The 22,281-nt window shown below is 29.2% G+C and overlaps 1 protein-coding gene across 1 annotated transcript in view; it reads left to right on the plus strand.

Moving 5' to 3' along the window:
- Nucleotides 1-10,642: 10,642 nt before the first annotated feature.
- piezo2b (piezo-type mechanosensitive ion channel component 2b) overlaps nucleotides 10,643-22,281 on the plus strand; it is a 151,711-nt gene continuing 140,072 nt past the window's right edge. The window contains exon 1 of the mRNA XM_073848538.1: nucleotides 10,643-10,706. Within this exon, the coding sequence (XP_073704639.1) occupies nucleotides 10,643-10,706 (64 nt within the window). The remainder of the gene's footprint in view (nucleotides 10,707-22,281) is intronic.

The following is a 22,281-nucleotide window of genomic DNA, read 5'->3' on the forward strand; positions in this document are numbered from 1 at the left end:
AAAATATTTAATTAAATAAAAAATTAATTAAAATACAATATTTTAAAATTATTACATTATATGCATTTTTAGTATGAATTTAAATCATATAAATTATAAAAAACCATTTGTTAACAGTTATTAAAAATAATTCCATTTAAAATTATTAAATAAGTTCTACATTTTGAATTCAGCATCAGATTTCAATTCAATTCAGGAGAGTACATGTATGTATAGATAATGTCAGCAAAATACAAAAATACAGCAAAACTATATTTTCTCTTTTTTTAAAAGACATACTTAAAATACTTAGTAAATGGTCCAAATAGTCCACCACAAACAAGGTTAGGCTGTAATAATTTGTAATTAAATCAAGCTCAAAATAATCTGTCTAAATGTTTTGACCAAATTCTTCCAAAACCATCTTCACAAAGTGATAAACGTTAAAAGGTTTGCATTTGACTTAATGGTTTAATTAAGAAGCAAGTCAGTGAGAGGTTGATCATGACACGTGTTTGGAGTTTCTTAACAGGAAGTTTGCATCTGTTGTTTGTTGATCTAACTTTTGGGTAACGAAGTTATGGTCAGTGATCATAAGTGTGGGAAGTTGTTTAATGATCAGAGTTTGTCCACTCAGCAGACGGTGTGGACTCAGATTGCCATGTGATTCAATTTGACGTTGTTCTCTCGCTTCCACCTGCACTTCATCATATCCTTTAGGTTCAGATCATGTGTATCTCCTGACTCTATCAACGAGATGAGAGCTTTTCCACTGTCTCGTGTACTTTTATGATGACCTGAATGTAAATTGACAAGATTAAGGACGTGATTGTGGACTTTCAGAAGGAAATACAGCCTCCATTAAGATCAGCGAGACCCCTGCGGTTAATGTTAAAGACTTTGTTTACAATGCTTTACTAACTTTGAGTTTTTTTGCATTATGCAGCATGTGTAGCATGCATAATATGTGCATTTTCTCAAGTCAGAATAACCATGTTTATTTCTGAGATGATATAAATGTGTAAAAGATATTCAAAAATCCAAAATAAATGATATAATTAAAATAAATTCAATGAATTTTTAATTTAAAATGGTGAGATAATGTCAAATTTAGTTTGACAAAAGTATAAATATACTTACATCTTTAAATGTTAAAATCTGCTAAATTAAAATTAAAAAGTAAAATAATGAAATTGAAAATTACATTAAACGTAAAAATATATATAATTTAAAAAATATTGAAAATTGGTTTATATAAGTTAATAGTATAAATATAATTTGTTATATTTTTATTAAAAATTTAAATAATAAAAAATTAATAAAAAAATAATCTCCTTAAAATAAATTCTCAATTTTCACTCCTGCAAAATTAGCTTTATAGAAGGTATTAGTATAAATATACATTATATAAATTATTTTTTATAAATATAAAAAAGTACAAATTAAAAGTAAAATATTATTAAAAAAAACATATCCATAAACCTTCTATAAACCTCAATTAGGTTTATAGAAGTTAATACTGTAAATGTAAATTATGTAAGTTATACAAAATTAAATGCTTAAAAGTAATTACTTGTAAAAATAAAATAATTATATAAAAATTTAAAATATTAAAATAAAAAATATATATAATTTGACAATTATATTATATGCATTTTCAATTAAAGAAGACAGTAAATGTGCAGTAAGAATGTCAGTTAGGTTGTAAAAGTTAATTGTATAAATATAAATTGTGTAAGTTATAAAATAATTAAATGATAAAAACTTATTACATTTAAAATATAATAATAATTAAATTGAAAATTACAAATATTTAGTTAAATTAAAAATAAAATATAATTTAAAAATTAAATGATAAAAAATAAAAAATTAAATAAATTTTAAAATATTTAATTAAATAAAAAATATAATATAATTAAAAATCATTACATTATATGCATTTTCAATTAAACAAGACAGTAAATGTGCAGTAAGATAATTTCAATTAGGTTTATAGAAGTTAATAATATAAATATAAATTATGTAAGTTATAAAAAATAAAAAAATGAAAATTACAAATATTTAATTAAATAAAAATATAATATAATTTAGAAATTATTGCGTTATATGCATTTTCAATTAAAAAAGACAGTAAATGTGCAGTAAGAATGTCAGTTAGGTTTATAGAAGTTAATAGTATACATATTAATTGTAAGTTATAAAAAATTTAAATGACAAAAAATACATTTAAAATAAAATAATTTTAAAAATATTAAATTAAATTAAAAATATAATAATTAAAAAATTACATTATATGCATTTTCAATTAAACATAAATAAAAAAGACTAATAAATTGACAGATAATGTCAATTAGGTTTATAGAAGTTAATATAAATATAAATTATGTAAGTTATAAAAAAATTTATAAATTACATTTAAAAATATATTAATAATTAAATTGAAAATTACAAATATTTAATTACATTAAAAATACAATATAATATAATTTAGAAATTATTGCATTATATGCATTTTCAATTAAAAAAGACAGTAAATGTGCAGTAAGAATGTCAGGTTTATATAAGTTAATAGTATAAATATAAATTAATTTAAATGATAAAAAATCAACTTAAAAATAAAATACAAAAATATTACATTATATGCATTTTCAATTAAACAAGACAATAATAAATTGACAGATAATGTCAGTTAGGTTTATATAAGTTAATAGTATAAATATAAATTATATACATCATAACAATATTTTTAAATGATAAAAAAATAATTAAGAAAATTGAGTAAATTATATTAATTTTCACTCCAACAAAACATGTCAAAATTAGCTGTATAGAAATTAAAAGTAAGAGTTACCTAAATGTATGCATGCACTTTTACATTTAAGTTAGTATTTAAGTTTGTTTAGTTAGTTATTTAATTTAGTGAGTGCAGTTATGAGTCCCAATACTTCCAGAACATATTTACTTATTTTCGTCAAGTCATGTGTTTTTCTATTTTTGTATTATGATGTTAAAGCAGATTTTAGTAGTTCAGGTATGCTGCTATATTAACATAACATTAATTACGTATACAGTTATGAATCCTAAAGGCACTAACCACTGAACCTGCCTGAAATCTTGTGACCATTCTTTTTAGCAGTGATTTTTCTGACAACCACGTCATATAATTTTGTGAATAATTTCTTTGTACTTTGGATATTTCTCAATGCATTATCTAAAATGTGTGTATAAATCTGTCTCTTATTCACAGTAATTTTACTGTATCTCATAGATATAAACATCTGTCTGTCTTTTCTATTGGGCACATGACGGACAAACTTTGGAAACTAAAAGCATCAGTCGGCTCTCAAACGCTAATTCTAATTGTATAGATGGCTAAAGAGTCGTTAATAATGCAGAGCTTTAAAGGTAGATGGTGGTTGGTGGTTAAGAGGTTATCATCAATGTTTTAGGGCTCTAATGAGGATGAGGATGAGGATGCTCTGAAGAAAGTGATACCTGGAACACCACGCCTAATGTAAAGCTGTGCGATTACATTAAGAGCACTGGTCACGTGACATCTCTGCTGCAGAGAACGTGCTGTGATTGGCCGATCACGCGCTCATTCCAGCACAGAGGAATCCATTAGTTAAATTCCCAGTTGTGCTTTTTTTTACCAGCTCATCATCTTTAACATGAAGTGTGTAAATCTTGCTGTCATGATGCTAGAATGTCATATGTTCCGGGTAAGTGTTGTTTAAGTGTTGTTGAGATGCTTCAATAATACACTACCAGGCAAAAGCTTTTGAACACTAGGATTTTTTATGTTTTTCTTTAAAGAATTCTCTTCTGCTTACCATTTATTTGATCCAAAGTACAGCAAAAACAGTAGATTTTTAAAATATTTTTACTATTTAAAATAACTGTTTTCTATTTGAATGTATTTTAAAATGTAATATATTTATGTGATCAAAGATACATTTATAGAAATCTGTTTTGACTTAGATTCTGATTTGCTGCTCAAGAAACATTTTTATTATTATCAATATTTAAAACAGTTGAGTGCATTTTTTTCAGGATTCTTTGATTAAGTAGAGTCAGTATTATTATTCTTATTATTATTAATACTTTTATTTAGCAAGAGTGCTTTAAATTGATAAAGTGCACAAAAGACAACATAATAATAATTAAAAATATTTATATATTAGAATGATTTGTGATGGATCATGCGACTAATAATGATGCTAAAAATTCAGATTAGAAATCAAAGAAAAAAATTGCATTTCAAAATGTATTAGAATAGAAAACATTTGTTTTAATGGTAAAATTCTTTCAAAATGTTACTGTTTTGCTTTACTTGTGTAAATGCAGGCTTGGTGAGTGGAAGAGACTTTAAAAAAAACATTAAAAAATGTTTGACTGGTAGTGTGTTTATTAATATTTTGAATGATTTATTTTTATATTTCTCATTTTTGTTTTAGTCATCTTGTTTTTTATATGTCTGTATAGTGATTAATTTTAAATTACTTCCCCTGAGCCTTATTTTTCAGAAATATAACATATCTTATAAGTGATTTTTGACTTTTCAATACGCAGATCAGTGTTGTTCTATCGCTTTATTTCTTCAAGTAAAAACTTTTTTTTTCAGTTGTGGTTAATTATAATAGCACTGTTCTTATGTGGTTATTATGTTTGTTTCTATGGCATGTAAAGGCCCAAATGAAAAAAAAAAAAACTCTTCCTTAGTGTCTCTGAGACTTTGCCTTAGCAAACATTACAGTCATGACTTGTTTGTTGATATCTAACTGTAATTTCATTTCAGATTCATCTAGTTCTAAATCAGCTGTGATTCAGGCAAACTTGTTAAGCTTCTATAAATGGCTCTTAATGGATGTCGTAAGTCAGATGCTGTGCATGTGGCTCTATGCCAGTCACAAATACTGCAGTTTTATTATATATTCCTGTGACTGTAGAAAATTAGTTTACGGTCGATGCTAAGCAAAAGAGCGCAACATCCCCTGGCGTCGCTTTACGATCAAAACATCAATCAGCATGCAGTTTGGTTTTCTGATGGACAATCAAACAAACGTTTGCTGGGCATTAAACAAGATCTTTGTAATCAATCACGTTTATGTTTATGCATAATTGAAATGTCGGTGGATATTGGAGATGATCTCCACCCATGTTCTGGGCTGGGCGAGCATCAGAACAGATATTTCTTTTGGATTAACTTGTTCTCGCTGATGAATTATGGATAGAAAGTGAATGTTTCCTGACATCTGTTCGTCATGGAGTCTTCCTCCTCAAAGAACAATCGTAAAAACTATAGATATTGATCAATCGCTTCCTTTCGCTCTGTATTGATTAGTTGTGTGCCACTTAGGCTGTGATTGTTGTTGCTTTGCTTTACTGAAAAGACTTTGAAGGAAGAGAGACGTTTGTCAAATTGGTTTGTTGAGTGAAATTGTCTGGAGATCAAAATGTCTATTTAGTGTTTAGTATGTCAATACATTATCATTACATAGATCGATAAAGCTTTGATTTGTGCACGCTACATTTTTTAAAAGAATGAATACTTTTATTTAGCAAGAATGCATTAAAGTGATCAAAAGTGACCGTTAAGACATTGTGTTACAATGTTCTTTTGAACTTTCTATTCATCAAAGAAATCATTAAAGCAGTTTCCACGGAAATATGAAAAAGCACAGCCATTTTCAATATTTATATTAATCAGAAATGTTTCTTGAGCAGCAAACCAGCATATTAGAATGATCTCTGAAGGATCATGTGACACTGAAGACTGGAGTAATGATGCTGAAAATTCAGCTTTGCATCACAGGAATAAATGACATTTTACAATACATTTAACAGAAAACAGGTATTTTAAATTAAGATAATATTTTACCATATTACTGTATTTTACTGTATTTTTATTTGTATTTAAAAAAAATCTTGACCCCAAACTTTCAAACAATAGAATATATTCACGTTTGAATATAAATGGATTTTGCACTATGACAAAAAAAGTAAAGAAAATGTTTCTTTTATGATTTTAGTATTGAAATATAATAACCGTTAGACATCTTAGATACATTTCAGTCTTGTTTCAAATATTTGCATAACACTGAATCTGTATTAACCTACTAATGATATTTTACTTTCCATGGATTCAGGTTCACATGTCGTCTTGTTATGAATTCTCAGTGCCATGTTCATCACAAGTGACCCTAATATTCTCCTCAGTCATTTAGAAAGCATGGTTGGCATCCAGAGGACTGCCTTCTAGTGGTTTTGCTCTATAAAAAGGATGTTTTCTATAAATTTAGGTAACTTTTTCTCTACTTCAGCTCAATTACGGTGCGGGGTCCCCCAAGGCTCAGTCTTAGGACCATTTTTATTTTATTTTATTTATATAAATGGACCCTTATGACTGCTTTTGTGGCCCAGGGTCGCATATTGTTACATAATATAGATTAACCTTTTTTGGAAGATTAATAAAGCTTTGATTTATGCACACTTTTTAAAGAAATTAATACTTTTATTTAGCAAGGTTGAATTAAATTGACCAAAAGTGATAGTAAAGTTGCCATTTTAAATAAATGCTGTTCTTTTAAACTTTCCACTCATCAAAGAATCCTGACAAATAATTTTCTACAAACATTTGAAGCATATTAGAATAATTTCCGAAGGATCGTGTGACACTGAAGACTAACGATGCTCAAAATTCAGCTTTGTGTGACAGAAATAAATTACATTTTACAATATATTTAAGTAGAAAACAGGTATTTTAAATTAGAATAATATTTTACGATATTACTGTATTTTACTGTATTTTTTATTAAATAAATGCAGCCTCTGTGAGCAAAAGAGACCTCCTCCAAAAACATTTAAAATATCTAATTGACCTCAAACTTTCAAACAATAAGAAATATTAATATTTTAATATAAATAAGTGTACCAAAGGATTTTTACCCCATTTAAAAAACAAAAAAACAAATATAACATGAAGAGCAACATACTGCAATACAAGAACAGCTAAAAGTTAATCAAAAGTTGTTGAATACCATTTAAGTACTGCGTATTAATAGTTAGTGGTTACTGTAAGTAGTTGGTCCTAAACGAAAATGTTTCTCTCTATTAAAGAACTTTTGATATTTTAATGAGTTCTGCAATGTTTGTCAGTGGATTTTGTATAAAAAGTGATTGTAGAGTTAAGCACGATGAGTTTCCTAAACACTGTCTGTGAGGATTTTCCACAGAAAACATGTTTAAACCTATAAGCAGCTCATTGATATTTGATTCATCGTCTTGTGCTTCAACCTGAAGGTACTTGTGTTTTAAATATTTATGCTTAATATTTCATCTCTAATTGTCTGCATCTGTGTGTATATGTGAGGGCTAATAAATGTGCATGCAGACCACTAAGTATATGGATTATAGACATTATTCTATTATTAGCTGCTTATGAGAGCCAAGGAATTAAACATCCAGGAAGTTTGATCCGGTGTAAGTGCTTTGTGTTAAAATTTTGATGCCATCCTGAGGTCCAGAGTTGATGTGCAGTTTCTAAAGAGCATAGGAGACCTGCTCTCAGATCTCCTATAATCAACACCATTAATGAACAAACACCATGTCAGACAAATGGATTATTGATGTCGCACCTGCAGCATTAGATCACGTATCCATTGCTAACCTGCATGTGCGGGGAACAGCAGGGCTTTAATAGTTGCTGAAGATCTCTGGCGGAATTAGACATCAGGAAACCAAACTAGATGGATACAAAAGCTTCTATGCTAGATCTTTGGTTAAAAAACTAAATGGATGGTTAGTACAGTGCTACAAAATAGTTTTAAGAGAGGAGCAACCAACAGAAATGATAGTTATTTTAAAACACCCTGCCTGATGTGATTATGATTGATGCAGTTCATTTATAATTTATAAATAGTTTTAGCAAATGTTTGTTGGTTTTAAACACTTTTATTAACATATAAATGTCCAAAAGAGAGATTTTTAGTTCTTTTAGTCCCATTTTGTGCTTTTTCTTATTTTCTACTGAACAGGTTTGCACCCTTACTGTCTTTATAATATCTGAAAGTCCATGTTAATAAGGTTAAATAAGCTCTTAATTTTACTTATTCACGTATTTGACCCTGGACCACAAAACCTGTCTGAAGTAGCACAGGTATATTTGTAGCAATAGCCAAAAATACAATGTATGGGTCAAAATGATTGATTTTTCTTTTATGCCAAAAATCATTTGGATATTAAGTAAAGATCATGTTCCATGAAGATATTTTGTAAATTTCCTACCTTAATTAAATCAACTTAATTTATTGTTAGTAATACACATTGCTAAGAACTTCATTTGGACAACGTTAAAGGCGATTTTCTCAATATTTAGATTTTTTTGCACCCTCAGATTCCAGATTTTCAAATAGTTGTATCTAGCCAAATATCATCCTATCCTAACAAACCATACATCGATGAAAAGCTTATTTTTTTTTTCAAATAAATCTATCTTTCTCTCTCTTTGTGATCAAAATTCAAATTCATTTAGTCAATGTGTTATTTCTAAAAAAAAATAAAAATAAATAAATACTTTTAATTTTCTGCTTCTTTCCAGATTAAAATGAGAACGTCTTGATTTTACTGTTTTTTAAGCTAAGTGGCACAAATCTATTTGTTTATTTGACATTCAATATATATTAGTTGAACAACTGTGTTCTGATTTATTGCAGTTTTTCAGTATGATATATTGAATATATGAATATATGATTGTTCGGTTTTTAAGGAACTCTAATCTTATGAATATTACTGATATTCAGGCATCACAAGCCCATCTGCTGAAACTACTTAACTTCTGTAAATTGACATCAACACAGAGAATGCATTTGAAAAATGTAAAATTATTTTCACCATAACAATACACTGTTTTCTTTTGTCTATGTGGAGAGATATTTGTGTGGTGTTTCAGATCAGTCAGTTATGAGGTTTTATAACAATTTGGACGCTGAATATGTAGACAACAAGGCAGTTCACTAGGCAGTAGATTTTGTAACACTCATGTCATAAAATCGAATATTGTGTGCAAACTCTTCTCATTTTCTCCACTTTTTAATACACTACATACGTCTGGTTAATTCAGTCACACCAAGCAAGATTTCTGACAATCGGTTTCTCTTACTTTTTTAACTGCATAAAGCATTGTATTATATATTTACCTATTTAATATGGTGTATTCTGATCAGTTTTAAAAAAGCTTTTTTTCATATGTACTCTACCATTAAATAATTTGGGGTTGGTAAGATTTTTCAAAACGTTTTTTTAAAAGAAGTCTCTTCTGCGCACCAAGGCTGCATTTATTTGATCAAAAATACAGTAAAAACAGTATTGTGAAATATTATTAAACATTTTAAAATAGCTGTTTTCTGTACTTTAAAATGTAATTTATTTCTGTGATGCAAATCTGAATTTTTAACATTGTTACTCCAGTCTTCAGTGTCACATGAATTTTCAGAAATCACTCTTAATATGCTGATTTGCTGCTCAAGAAATATTTATGATTATTATCAATGTTAAAAACAGTTGTGCTGCACAATATCTTTGTTTCATTTCTCATGATTCACAAATGAATATAATGTTAAAAAGAACAGAATTTATTTGAAATAGAAATCTTTTGTAACATAAATGTCTTTACAGTCACTTTTGATCACTTTAATGCATCTTTGCTGCTTAAAAGTTTTCATTTCTTTAAAGAAAAACAAAACATGCCGCATCATTTGGAAGAGTGTTGTACAGTGGGATCTGAGAAAAACTTTTGTTTCTAATTTCTTTGTTAACCTTTTGTTCCTCAAGTTCAGTAAAAAAATCCTGTTTCATTCTCTCTTTAACCTTTTACCCTTTTGGGGTGAATAATATGTGTCCAAATTAATATATATGTGACTATCAATCCATTTATTCGACTGGCTCATATTATTTCCCCAGTCAGCTGGGGAAAAAAAGTGCATGACTGTGATAAAATCTGTTCTAGAAGCCCCGTTGTAATGATGATGAGTTCCTAGTAAAACAGCAGTCAAATGGAGCGTCCCTCGGGGTTCGCAGGCCCCGCCCCCCGCGGCCTCTGATTGGACCCGCGCTCCATCACTCACGAACGGGCGTTTGTCATTGACCGGAATGCCTGTGGCTTTCAGAGCAGCTGTGTGGAGATGGAAGTGAGGAAGTCATCAAGCCAACCTTCTACATGAGTGACTTTAGGTGACTAAGGAATGGTTTATTTAGCCTAAAAGAACTTGAATTAGTTTAATTCACTCCGGTGCCACAGGATACGAAGTGATTTTGATATTTTTCCAGGATTCTCGCGTTTTTTCGGACGCGTCCCGCGCGCGCTCTGGCGCAGACGCGCCGCTGGAGAGCTTGATGCGCGCTAGGCGCCCCGAGCGCAGGAGAAAACCAGGACTTTGCGCAAACGAACACCACATCTCTGTATCATCATGAGTTAGATTAATCACTCTCACCAACTCGAGACAAACGTAAAGCACTTTTTAGACAAAAGGAGTTTTTAACTGGAAGTTTTCATGCAGGACGCATGGAGGATCCGGTGTGAAGGTGCTCGGAGGATGCCGTCCCGTTCCGGGTCCAGGACATCTGGCTGCTGGATGCTGCAGTTTGTCCTTTACATTTGAGAGCGATGGCTTCTGAAGTGGTGTGTGGTCTGATCTTCAGAGTGCTGTTGCCAGTGTGTCTGGCGGCAGGTAAGCGTTTCCATCAACTCTTGTTTTCACTGTTTGATTGCGTTCAGGGTTTCGGAGGGTTTTGCGTTAGTGCGCAATGTGGAGATGCGCAGTTTCTGCGTTACGCGGCAGGTGCGGGTGATCGTGCAGCTCTTGATCTGTCAAATACAGTTTGGTTTAAGTTAAATGTAAATAAAAAATGTTATACAAAGACACACGTTCACAGAAATGGACGTTTTAGTAGGAATATAGAAGTTAGCATGTGTAGAAGGGCGCACTACCAATCATCACTGAAGTTTGTCATTTCGTAATTTTCCCGTATCGCCCCATTAAAAAAAAAAAATTGATCTTTAAACTTTAAAAAAAATTTTTGTAGTACTGCTCTATTACAAATACATACTCATACTAACAAAGCGTTAAAAAGTATACTGTTATGTCCATGTACAAGAAAAGTGTAAGAAAAGCACATACAATTAAAAAAAAATAATTAAACCAGAAATTACTAATACATTTAAATAAATAAACAAGAAATAACATTGTTAATTAAAACAAGTTTTAAATGTACTCCAGTAGTCTTATTAAGAACTTCAAAATATATTTTTATTTTCTTTTGCAGTGTAAGGTAAACCGGGGCTAGTTGTCACACTTCAAATTCTGTTGTGTATCTCTATAGAAAAGTCCCTTAATTAAACAATAGATTTTAAAAGTACAGATGTGTTGTTAAAATATATTTTTGTCATTTCTAGTGTAGTTTTTCATTATATATATATATATATATATATATATATATATATATATATATGAAAAAAAATACACAAAAACATGTTATATTTTACAGAAAAGCCCTCAACATGTCTTGTTTTGATATAGAAATGAGTATTATATCAAAACAAGACATTATGAAGGTTTTTCTGTAGAATATAACCTGTAAACTGATTATGATAAACAAAATAATTCATAAAGCAAGGTTTGAAAGGTATTGAGGTATTGTTTTGGTTCAGAAATTGTAATCAATTTGATCAAATTGCCCTTTCAGAGGATAATATAAAAAAATCTCTTAATTTGTGAAACCAATATACTTTACAAAACCACTGCTACTATAAAAGCACTTGTATAATTGGACTTTTGACTCAAAAACTAAAATATACATCTTGTAAGAACTAACCTTGTACGGTGTGCATTTCATTTTCCGCTATATTATTTTATTTACCTTATTTCATTTATATGAAATTTTGGCTTTGAGTAAAGAGAAATGACAAAATACAACATTTTACATATGTCACAATAATAGCTGATGTTTTAATGTTTAATAGCATGCATCCAGCATGATTTAAGTCTGTAATGCCATTTTTATGAAACAGCTTTATGAATAGACTTTGTTTTAATATCAGCTTAAGTAAAATATGCAAGATAAATGATAATTAATCACCGTTTGTCTTAATCTATATTTTCCTGTGGTTTTACTCGGCAGGAGTGATTGTGGCTGGTTAATTGTTCTGCGGGGTGTATCTGATAACGAGTGTTTGATCGCGGGGGATGAGTTGATGTCATTGATTATTGACAGAGTAATCCATGAATCCCCTCTGAGTGTTTTAAATAGACATTTGACACCAGCAACTTCTGCATGAAACATATGGACTGATTTTATGTTTATTTATTCGTATTTATTTATTTAAAAAAATCTGAATTATTCCATTCAGACCCAACCATTTATAGTAATAATTATTTACACATTTTTTAAAATTTTCTCTTGCTGTTTTTCATTATTAGACACATCTGTATATTCTTGACAGCTGGGACTTATGCATAGATTGCGTTATTGTAAATTGCAATTTTAATAAACAGTTGACTCTTTAATAAGGAAAAATATCAGTAGTAATAAAAAACAATGCATGAAGTGTGTAGAGCAGGTTTAGTCATTTTAGTATGTCAAGTTAACTTAAAATGAAAATAAGAAATGTTGTGTAAAATAGCTGAAATAAACAATTTTCAGTCTATTTTATTAAAATATTAAAGTATTTTATTTTTTGTTTCAAGTAATTTTTTTATGGTTTTATTTAGTGTAACCTAGAGGCATTTGGTTATTTTTGCTATTTATTTAAATTTGTTTTATTATTATTATTATTATTTTAGTTTTAGATATTTTAAAACATCAAGTTACAAGTTGCCTTGTCTTTGTTACTGTTTTAGTTAACTATAATAATTAATATTAAAGTATTTTATTTTTTGTTTCAAGTAATATTTTTTATGGTTTTATTTAGTGTAACCTAGAGGCATTTGGTTATTTTTGCTATTCATTTTATTATTATTATTTTAGTTTTAGATATTTAAAAACATCAAGTTAAATGAAAATTAAAATAAGAAGTGTTGCCTTGTCTTTGTTATTGTTTTAGTTAACTATGTCTATAGTGTGTGCATTTTTATTTCAGTTTTAGTTATTTTGGTACATAAAGTTAAATTAAAGCTGAAATAAAATATTTCTTATTTTTATGTATTTATTTTTGATTGTAGTTAATTTTTAAAACGCAGTTATAATCTGTCTCTGGGACATTTTGTTGTGTGTAGAGCCATCTGTACAATAGAGTACCAGGTTTAGTTTTTTGACAGTTTTAGATGTTTACGGTCCTTTTACACTGAGCGACAATTTTTTAAAGCCTTTCTCCAATACTTTTTAAGTATTTACTGTTGCTTTTACCATGAAATGAGTCTAGAAGCTTTACAGACTGTGTTTAAGGCTCTTTATCGGATCTGTGGTTGCCCACAATTAATCCATATTCGCAATTCCTCTTATTTTCTATATAATTAACCCTCAGAAATTCACACACACACAGCCAGTCTAGGATTCCTCCTATAGGTAGATAAGATCCACTCTATAAGATGGTAATGTATCTCTTGACAGCCTAAGTCCTTTCGTTCTTTTTTCCTCCAAACGCAATTGCCAAGCCGTGGAGCATCTCCATTAATCGGTGGAAAGTCGTTTTAACCGCATGAATTAATAATGTGGCATCAGAGGAGAGAAGAATCGGCTGGCCATTATCGTAAACACACCTTTAATATTTGATGATTTTATTTTTTGGGTTGAAGTAGTACTGAGCAAAGGTCATCCGCTGAGGACGGACAGGAGCGCTGAATGTTCATGTTGGGACGTGAGCGGGTCTTGAGAGTCTGCGTTATAGTGCTATTGGACTCAGTCGGCGTCTGACGGATGTCTGTCCGTATCAAAGAGTAATCACAAAGGACGGCTCTTTAATGTCTCAGATGTTTCTCCTAGAGAGCAGCAAGATTAAATGGAGAGCAGATTGAGTCTCAGTTGCTTGTTTTTCTTGATTGGAAGTGTTTGAGAAATCAAATTCTACCAAGAGTGTTAAAACTTTCCAATTTATCTGTATGGGAATGTTATTTCAGTTGCAAATGAATGAATGGATGAACTAATTATTGTAGAAATGCTTTTAAAAACTGTGTATTTTAATGTTTATAATACCCAGCCCTTTAGACTTTTTTATTTTGATATTATTATAGTAAATACACGCAAACTGACGGATGAATTAGTGTAAATTTTGTATAATTGCAATACTATTATAGTTTTTTATTAATATTTTGTTAACTATGTTATTGTTTTTTATATTTTTTATTTTAAGTTTTAGTTATTTTAGTTCAGCAAGTTAAAAAAAAAAAAAAAATGCTGCCTTGGCTGAAAAAGGAAATAAATAAATTAATTTAATATATTATTTCAGTTGGTGTATTGTATTTTAAGTAATGAAAGTTAATAATAATAGTAATTAAAATATTAATAATTATTATTTTAGTTGAGTATAATAACCCTGGAACATCTTATTTATTTTTAATATGCCTATACAGTTTTATTAATTTTTATGTCAGGTTTGGGTATTTTGGTACAAGTTAAATTAAAATGAGAAATAATGTATTTATTTAACTATAATAACCCTGGGGCATTTAATATTTTTTGTATTTAATTTTGTGTTTTTGTAATTGTATTAGGGGTTTTTTATATGTCAAAATAATGTTTTATTAATTTGTATTTTGGTTTTAGTTATTTTAGTACATCGGGTTAAATTAAAACAATAACAAATGTTGAAAGTAAAAAATAAAATGTCCAATTTTAAATATTTTATTTTGGTTTATTTTATTTGAATGAATGAATTTTATTGTAGTGAAAGTTTTATTTTATATGATTTTAGTTAACAATAACAAATGTTGAAAATTAAATATGAAATATGTGTATTTTATAAAATATTTAAATTTAATTAAAGTTTATTAAATTTTAAGTACAAGTTAACTATAATAACCCTGGGGGCTTTATTAATATTATTGTGTGTTTTTGTAATTTCATTAGAGTTTTTTTTTATATGTTAATATAATTTTTTTATTCATTTTTATTTCAGTTTTAGTTATTTTAGTACAAATTAAAACAAATGTTGAAAAAAAAAATTAAATGTGTATTTTATAAAATATTTAAATGTAATTAAAGTTTATTAAATTTTAAGTACAAGTTAACTATAATAACCCTGGGGGCTTTATTAATATTATTGTGTGTTTTTGTAATTTCATTAGAGTTTTTTTTTTTTTATATGTTAATATATATAATTTTTTTTATTCATTTTTATTTCAGTTTTAGTTATTTTAGTACAAATTAAAACAAATGTTGAAAAAAAATTTAAATGTGTATTTTATAAAATATTTAAATTTAATTAAAGTTTATTAAATTTTAAGTACAAGTTAACTATAATAACCCTGGGGGCTTTATTAATATTATTGTGTGTTTTTGTAATTTCATTAGGTTTTTTTTTATATGTTAATATATATAATTTTTTTTTATTCACTTTTATTTCAGTTTTAGTTATTTTAGTACAAATTAAAACAAATGTTGAAAATTAAATATGAAATATGTGTATTTTTTAAAATATTTAAATTTAATTAAAGTTTATTAAATTTTAAGTACAAGTTAACTATAATAACCCTGGGGGCTTTATTAATATTATTGTGTGTTTTTGTAATTTCATTAGAGTTTTTTTTTAATATGTTAATATATATATAATTTTTTTTATTCATTTTTATTTCAGTTTTAGTTATTTTAGTACAAATTAAAACAAATGTTGAAAAAATATATGAAATATGTGTATTTTATAAAATATTTAAATTTAATTAAAGTTTATTCAATTTTAAGTACAAGTTAACTATAATAACCCTGGGGGCATTAATAATTTTATTGTGTGTTTTTGTAATTTTATTAGAGTATTTTTTATTTTTTATTTTTTTTTAATATGTCAATATATTTTGTTTTATTAATTTGTAATTCAGCTTTAGTTATTTTAGTACAAATTAAAACAAATGTTGAAAAATAAAATTTTAAATATGTGTCCTTTTAAGTAAGTAAAGTTTATTTTTTTTTTAAATAATAATTTTTCATGGTTTTAGTTAACTATAATAACCCTGGGGGCTTTTGTCATTTTAATTTTTTTTTTTTTTTATTAATTAGTATTTCAGTTTCAGTTATTTTAGTACATCAAGTTAAATTAAAACAATGACAAATGTTGAAAGTAAAATATAATTTTAAATATTTTATTTGAATGAATGAATTTTAATGAAAGTTTTATTTTAGATAATTTTAGTTAACTACACTTACCTTTTATTTGCCATATATAATAACCCTGGCCCGAGTTAAATTTATTTCTGTTGTTCCTCCAGAAGCGTCTGTGGTTTAAATGTGAAAATGTAAAGTGTTTTTCACCTGCTGTCAGTCTGAGCTCCTCTGAAAAGGCTTTCAGTTCCCCAGAAACATCAATTATTCGTGAGCTGATGATGGTTTGAGCGCGGTCAGTGTGGTTTCGTTTCTGTCTCTGAAGGAAAGACGTGTCTAAAGCTTTGTGAAGGAATTAAGCTGTGATTGAGATGCAGCCGCATTTTTATTATCATCTCAAGTTAACCATGCATGTCAGAAGCATCATGTTAAAAGGGAAATGCAATGCAGTGTTGTATGTGATGAATTAGTGCAGAAAATGACCCATAAATGTTTTTAAAAATACAAAAATGTATATAATATAGTTTTTTTTGGGGGGGTGTGTTTCAATTTCAACTTTTGGCCTGAGGCTGGCAGATTAAAGTGGTGTGTTTTGCTCTTCTCTGTGCTGCTGGTTTTATGAACAGGCTGAATGTCTGTGCTGTAATCTGTGAGACTGAGTTTAATGGCCTCCATCGCTGTGTTTAGTGCTCCTACACTTATCTCTCTCTCACACCGGTGTGCTGCTGTCCAACTCCACCAGTGCCACAGTTGTTTTTCTGTCAAAGGCTTCTGTTTAACACACTTAAAAATTATTTGAACCCTGTTGCACACAGTGGATTAATCTAATGCATGACTCTGCATGCCATCAATTTTTAGGATGCATTATATCCTATAAAATAATAAAAAGTGTAGAGATGTATTTCAAAAATAAAAATGGCAAAAATGCGTTTTATTGCAAAAAATATTACACTGCCATTCAAACGTTTGGGATCAGTAACACTGCATTTATTTAATCAAAAACACAGGAAAAAACTATAATACTGCAAAATGTTATTGCAATATAAAACAATGCTTATTTTATATATACATTAAAACATTTTTTTTTCTTGATGCAAAGCTGAATTTTCATCAGCCATTACTCCAGTCTTCAGTGTCACATGATCCTTCAGAAATCATTTTAATATGTTTATTTATTATTAGAATCATCTATGTTGGCAACAGTTGTGCTACAAAATATTTTTTTGAAACCTGTGATCAGTGTTGGGAAAAGTTACTTTTAAAAGTAATGCATTACAATATTGAGTTACTCCCTAAAAAAGTAACTAATTACGTTACTTAGTTACTTTTTATGGAAAGTAATGCGTTACATTTACTTTTGCCTTACTTTTCAAATCTGGGCAGGGCTTGCTTGTTTGTTTTTAATATAAAAAGTTCTATTTTTTGGCAAATGTAAAAGGCTTTTCACACCAAAAGCCTCGAGCTTAGAGAAAAGTCAATTGACGTCTGTACAGTAGACCGCAGAAGAAAAAATGTCAACTCTTCAGCAATAAAAAAAAAGGAAAACAAATGTTAGATTGGTTTGAGTAATTTTTGCTTATTAGTATGGATGAATTGGATCATAGAAGGTCGGCAGCAAAGACATCGGTTCATAAAATGGGATTAAATACATAAAGGATATTTGTATTATTTAACATTTAATTATTGCAGGTTTTCGTCATATTCTGACTTGAATTTCACTGTTTTTGTTCATTTTGAGGAATACTGTATCTGTTTTTTTAGTGAGTGAGATGAGTTAATGCATGTTCACATTTATTCTACAATTAAAGTAACATCTTAACATGGGGACAGGGGAGCTTTTAATCAATAAATGGGGGGAAAATTTGAAAAAGTAACTCAGATATTTTCTTGTCAATTCTTTGCTAGTTACTTGGAAAAAGTAATATTATTACGTAACTTGCGCTACCCCCAACACTGCCTGTGATACTTTTGTTAGGTTAAAAAGAACAGCATTTATTTAAAATATAAATCTTTTCTAACAATATAAGTCTTTGCTATCACTTTTTTTATCAGTTTAACACATCCTTGCTGAATAAAAGTATTAATTTCTTAAAAAAAAAAAGAAAGACTAAAAATTTACTGACCTCAGACTTTTGAACATGTGTATTGTTAGAAAAGATTTTTTATTTAAAATAAATGCTGTTTTTATTTTTTATTCATCAAATAATCCTGTAAAAAATATCACAGGTTCCAAAAAATATTAAGCAAGACTTAAGATTGAAGCATTGATAATAAATCATATTAGAATGATTTCTGAAGGATAATGTGACACTGAATACTGTGGTAATGATGCTTAAAAATTCAGCTTTGATCACAGAAATATATTTGATTTTTAATGTATATTAAAATAGAAGAATGCTATTTTACGTTGTAATAATATTTCACAACATTAAACTTTTTTCTGTATTTTTTGATCAAATAAACACAGCCTTGATGAGCATTAGAAACCTATTTAAAATATATTAAAATCGTACTGATCCTAAACTTTTGACCGGCAGTGTCTTTAACAAGAATTAAAATGAAAACAGAAAATATAGAAATTTAATTAAAAAATGTTAATAAAAAATATGTCAGTGATACTAAAATTACACTGACTCATCCCTCAGTTCATAAAATAATTTAATTATTATTTATTTAGTAATACAGTTGAGGTCAAAAGTTTACATCCCCCTTTCAGAATCTGCAAAATGTTAATTATTTGACCAAAATAAGAGCTATCATACAAAATGCATGTTATTGTTTATTTAGTACTGACCTGAATAAGATATTTCACATAAAAGATGTTTACATATAATCCACAAGAGAAAATAATAGTTGAATTTATAAAAATAACACTGTTTGAACATGAAGATCAGGGTAAATTTAAATTATTTTGTCTTCTGGAAACCATGTAACTATCTTCTGTAGCCTCTGAAGTGCAGTGCTAAATGAAAAAATATGACATTTAGGCAAAATAAGAAAAATGTACACACCTCCATTTTGTTTAAAAGTTTTCACCCCCGGCTTTTAATGCCTCTTTCTCATTCTGGAGCATCAGTGAGTGTTTGAAACTTCTGTAATAGTTGCATATGAGTCCCTCAGTTGTCCTCAGTGTGAAAAGATGGATCTCAAAATCATACAGTCATTGTTGGAAAGGGTTCAAATACACAAAAATGCTGGAAAATCAAAGAATTTATGGGACCTGAAGGATTTTTCTAAAGAACAGCAGGCAGTTTAACTGTTCAGGACAAACAAGGGACTCATGAACAACTACCACTGAAAAAAACACAGTTGTGGATCATTCAGGTAACAACACAGTATTAAGAATCAAGTGTATGTAAACTTTTGAACGGGGTCAATTTTTATAAATTCAACTATTATTTTCTCTTGTGGACTATATGTAAACATCTTTTATGTGAAATATCTTATTCAGGTCAGTACTAAATAAACAAAAACATGCATTTTGTATGATCCCTCTTATTTTGATAAAATAATTAACATTTAGCAGATTCTGTAAACTTTTGACATCAACTGTACATATGAAATATATGGAACAGATAAATCAGATTTTTTAAAAATTAATTCAATTGTTTGTTTTTACAACAGAGTTGCTATACTTTGGTCAACATTAAAAAAGTTTCCATAATACTTCCATAATTATTCAAATAAAAAAATGTTGTATTTATTTTTAATTATCTAATTTTGTGTCTATTTATTTATCCAAGCCAAGAATTGATTTTTTTTTTTTTTTTTTTTTGCTATTCAGGATTGTTTACTGCAGGCAAAAACAGTTTTTTTCATGCACCTGTCAAGTTTGAGATTTTGGGCTTTTTGGTTTTTTAATAAAGTGTTTTGTCAGACTAGTGGAAAGAAAACACCCAAAAGACACTGTTAAGTGTTTCTTTTATAGCACTTTATCTATTTTTGTCAATAGGTTTCAATTACAATACATATTTTTAAAGGGCCGTTTTCTCAAAATGAGTTTTTTCTCCTACACTGAGCCATAAATCTCCACTTCAGTAGTACTTGCGCACACCAAACTTTACATTTTTATTCTTATAGTCTATATCCTGAAGGTTTTTTACAGAGGGATTTTTTCATATACAGTCGTGGCCAAAAGTTTTGAGAATTACATAAATATTGGAAATTGGAAAAGTTGCTGCTTAAGTTTTTATAATAGCAATTTGCATATACTCCAGAATGTTATGAAGAGTGATCAGATGAATTGCATAGTCCTTCTTTGCCATGAAAATTAACTTAATCCCGAAAAAAACTTTCCACTGCATTGATAAGAAGGCTTCAGGGCGTCCAAGAAAGTCCAGCAAGTGCCAGGATCATCTCCTAAAGAGGATTGAGCTGCGGGATCGGAGTGCCACCAGTGCAGAGCTTGCTCAGGAATGGCAGCAGGCAGGTGTGAGCGCATCTGACGCACAGTGAGGCCACGACTTTTGGAAGATGGCCTGGTGTCAAGAAGGGCAGCAAAGAAGCCACTTCTCTCCAAAAAAACATCAGGGACAGATTGATCTTCTGCAAAAAGTCTGGCGAATGGACTGCTGAGGACTGGGGCAAAGTCATATTCTCCAATGAAGCCTCTTTCCGATTGTTTGGGGCATCTGGAGAAGAAAAGGTGAGCGCTACCATCAGTCCTGTGTCATGCCAACAGTAAAGCATCCTGAGACCATTCATGTGTGGGGTTGCTTCTCATCCAAGGGAGTGGGCTCACTCACAATTTTGCCCAAAATCACAGCCATGAATAAAGAATGGTACCAAAACACCCTCCAACAGCAACTTCTTCCAACAATCCAACAACAGTTTGGTGAAGAACAATGCATTTTCCAGCACGATGGAGCACTGTGCCATAAGGCAAAAGTGATAACTAAGTGGCTCGGGGACCAAAACGTTGACATTTTGGGTCCATGGCCTGGAAACTCCCCAGATCTTAAAACTTGTGGTCAATCCTCAAGAGGCGGGTGGACAAACAATAACCCACTAATTCTGACAAACTCCAAGAAGTGATTATGAAAGAATGGGTTGCTATCAGTCAGGATTTGGCCCAGAAGTTGATTGAGAGCATGCCCAGTCGAATTGCAGAGGTCCTGAAAAAGAAGGGCCAACACTGCAAATACTGACTCTTTGCATAAATGTCATGTAATTGTCGATAAAAGCCTTTGAAACGTATGAAGTGCTTGTAATTATATTTCAGTACATCACAGAAACAACTGAAACAAAGATCTAAAAGCAGTTGAGCAGCAAACTTTGTGAAAACTAATATTTGTGTCATTCTCAAAACTTTTGGCCACGACTGTACAATTAGCTTGATTTTATACAACGTTTTATCCCCCCAAAATGCTAAAAAAAAAACATGTGACAAAATAAGATGCCCAAAATTCCGTCTGTAAAATCATCTGACTCTAATATGTAAAAAAAAATTGAATAAGAATTTTGAAACTGACTTCATCCAGTGTTTAGATTTTTGTACTAGAAATGTATGCAAATTAGCGCATATTTCACTAAATAATGCCTCATTTGCATAATTAAACCTAACATTTTAGAAAACGTGTAATACAAAAAATGTTTGCAATTTTCAATGTAATCAATCAACTGGGTAAGTACGGTGATAACTATTAGTTATTTTTTTACCCTATTCACCTGCAGTGTCTCGCCTTAACATTTATGTATTTATATAATTTATATACATCTTTTTTCAGCTAATAGATACTTTTTATTACATTTATTACATTATTGGTTTTTCAAAATAGTCTCTAAATATGTACAAATTTGTTTTGATTTTTTGTTTTTTTTTGTTTTAATGTCTGCTCACTTTTCTATTTACATGTGCTTTTATCACAAATAACTTGCATTGCATTCTATTCATACAGTTCATCTACTAAATTGTATTTAATTCAGTGTAAATGTTATTTTACATACAGTATTTTGTTTGTGTTTCTGTTTGCAGTAAACGCAAACAATAGGTTCCCAGACGTATTGCATAAAATAGTTTGGATGAAGCATGTGGTGCTTCCTCAGAAGTACTAAAAC

Source organism: Garra rufa, chromosome 10, assembly GCF_049309525.1.
Source record: "Garra rufa chromosome 10, GarRuf1.0, whole genome shotgun sequence".
Taxonomy (NCBI): domain Eukaryota; kingdom Metazoa; phylum Chordata; class Actinopteri; order Cypriniformes; family Cyprinidae; genus Garra; species Garra rufa.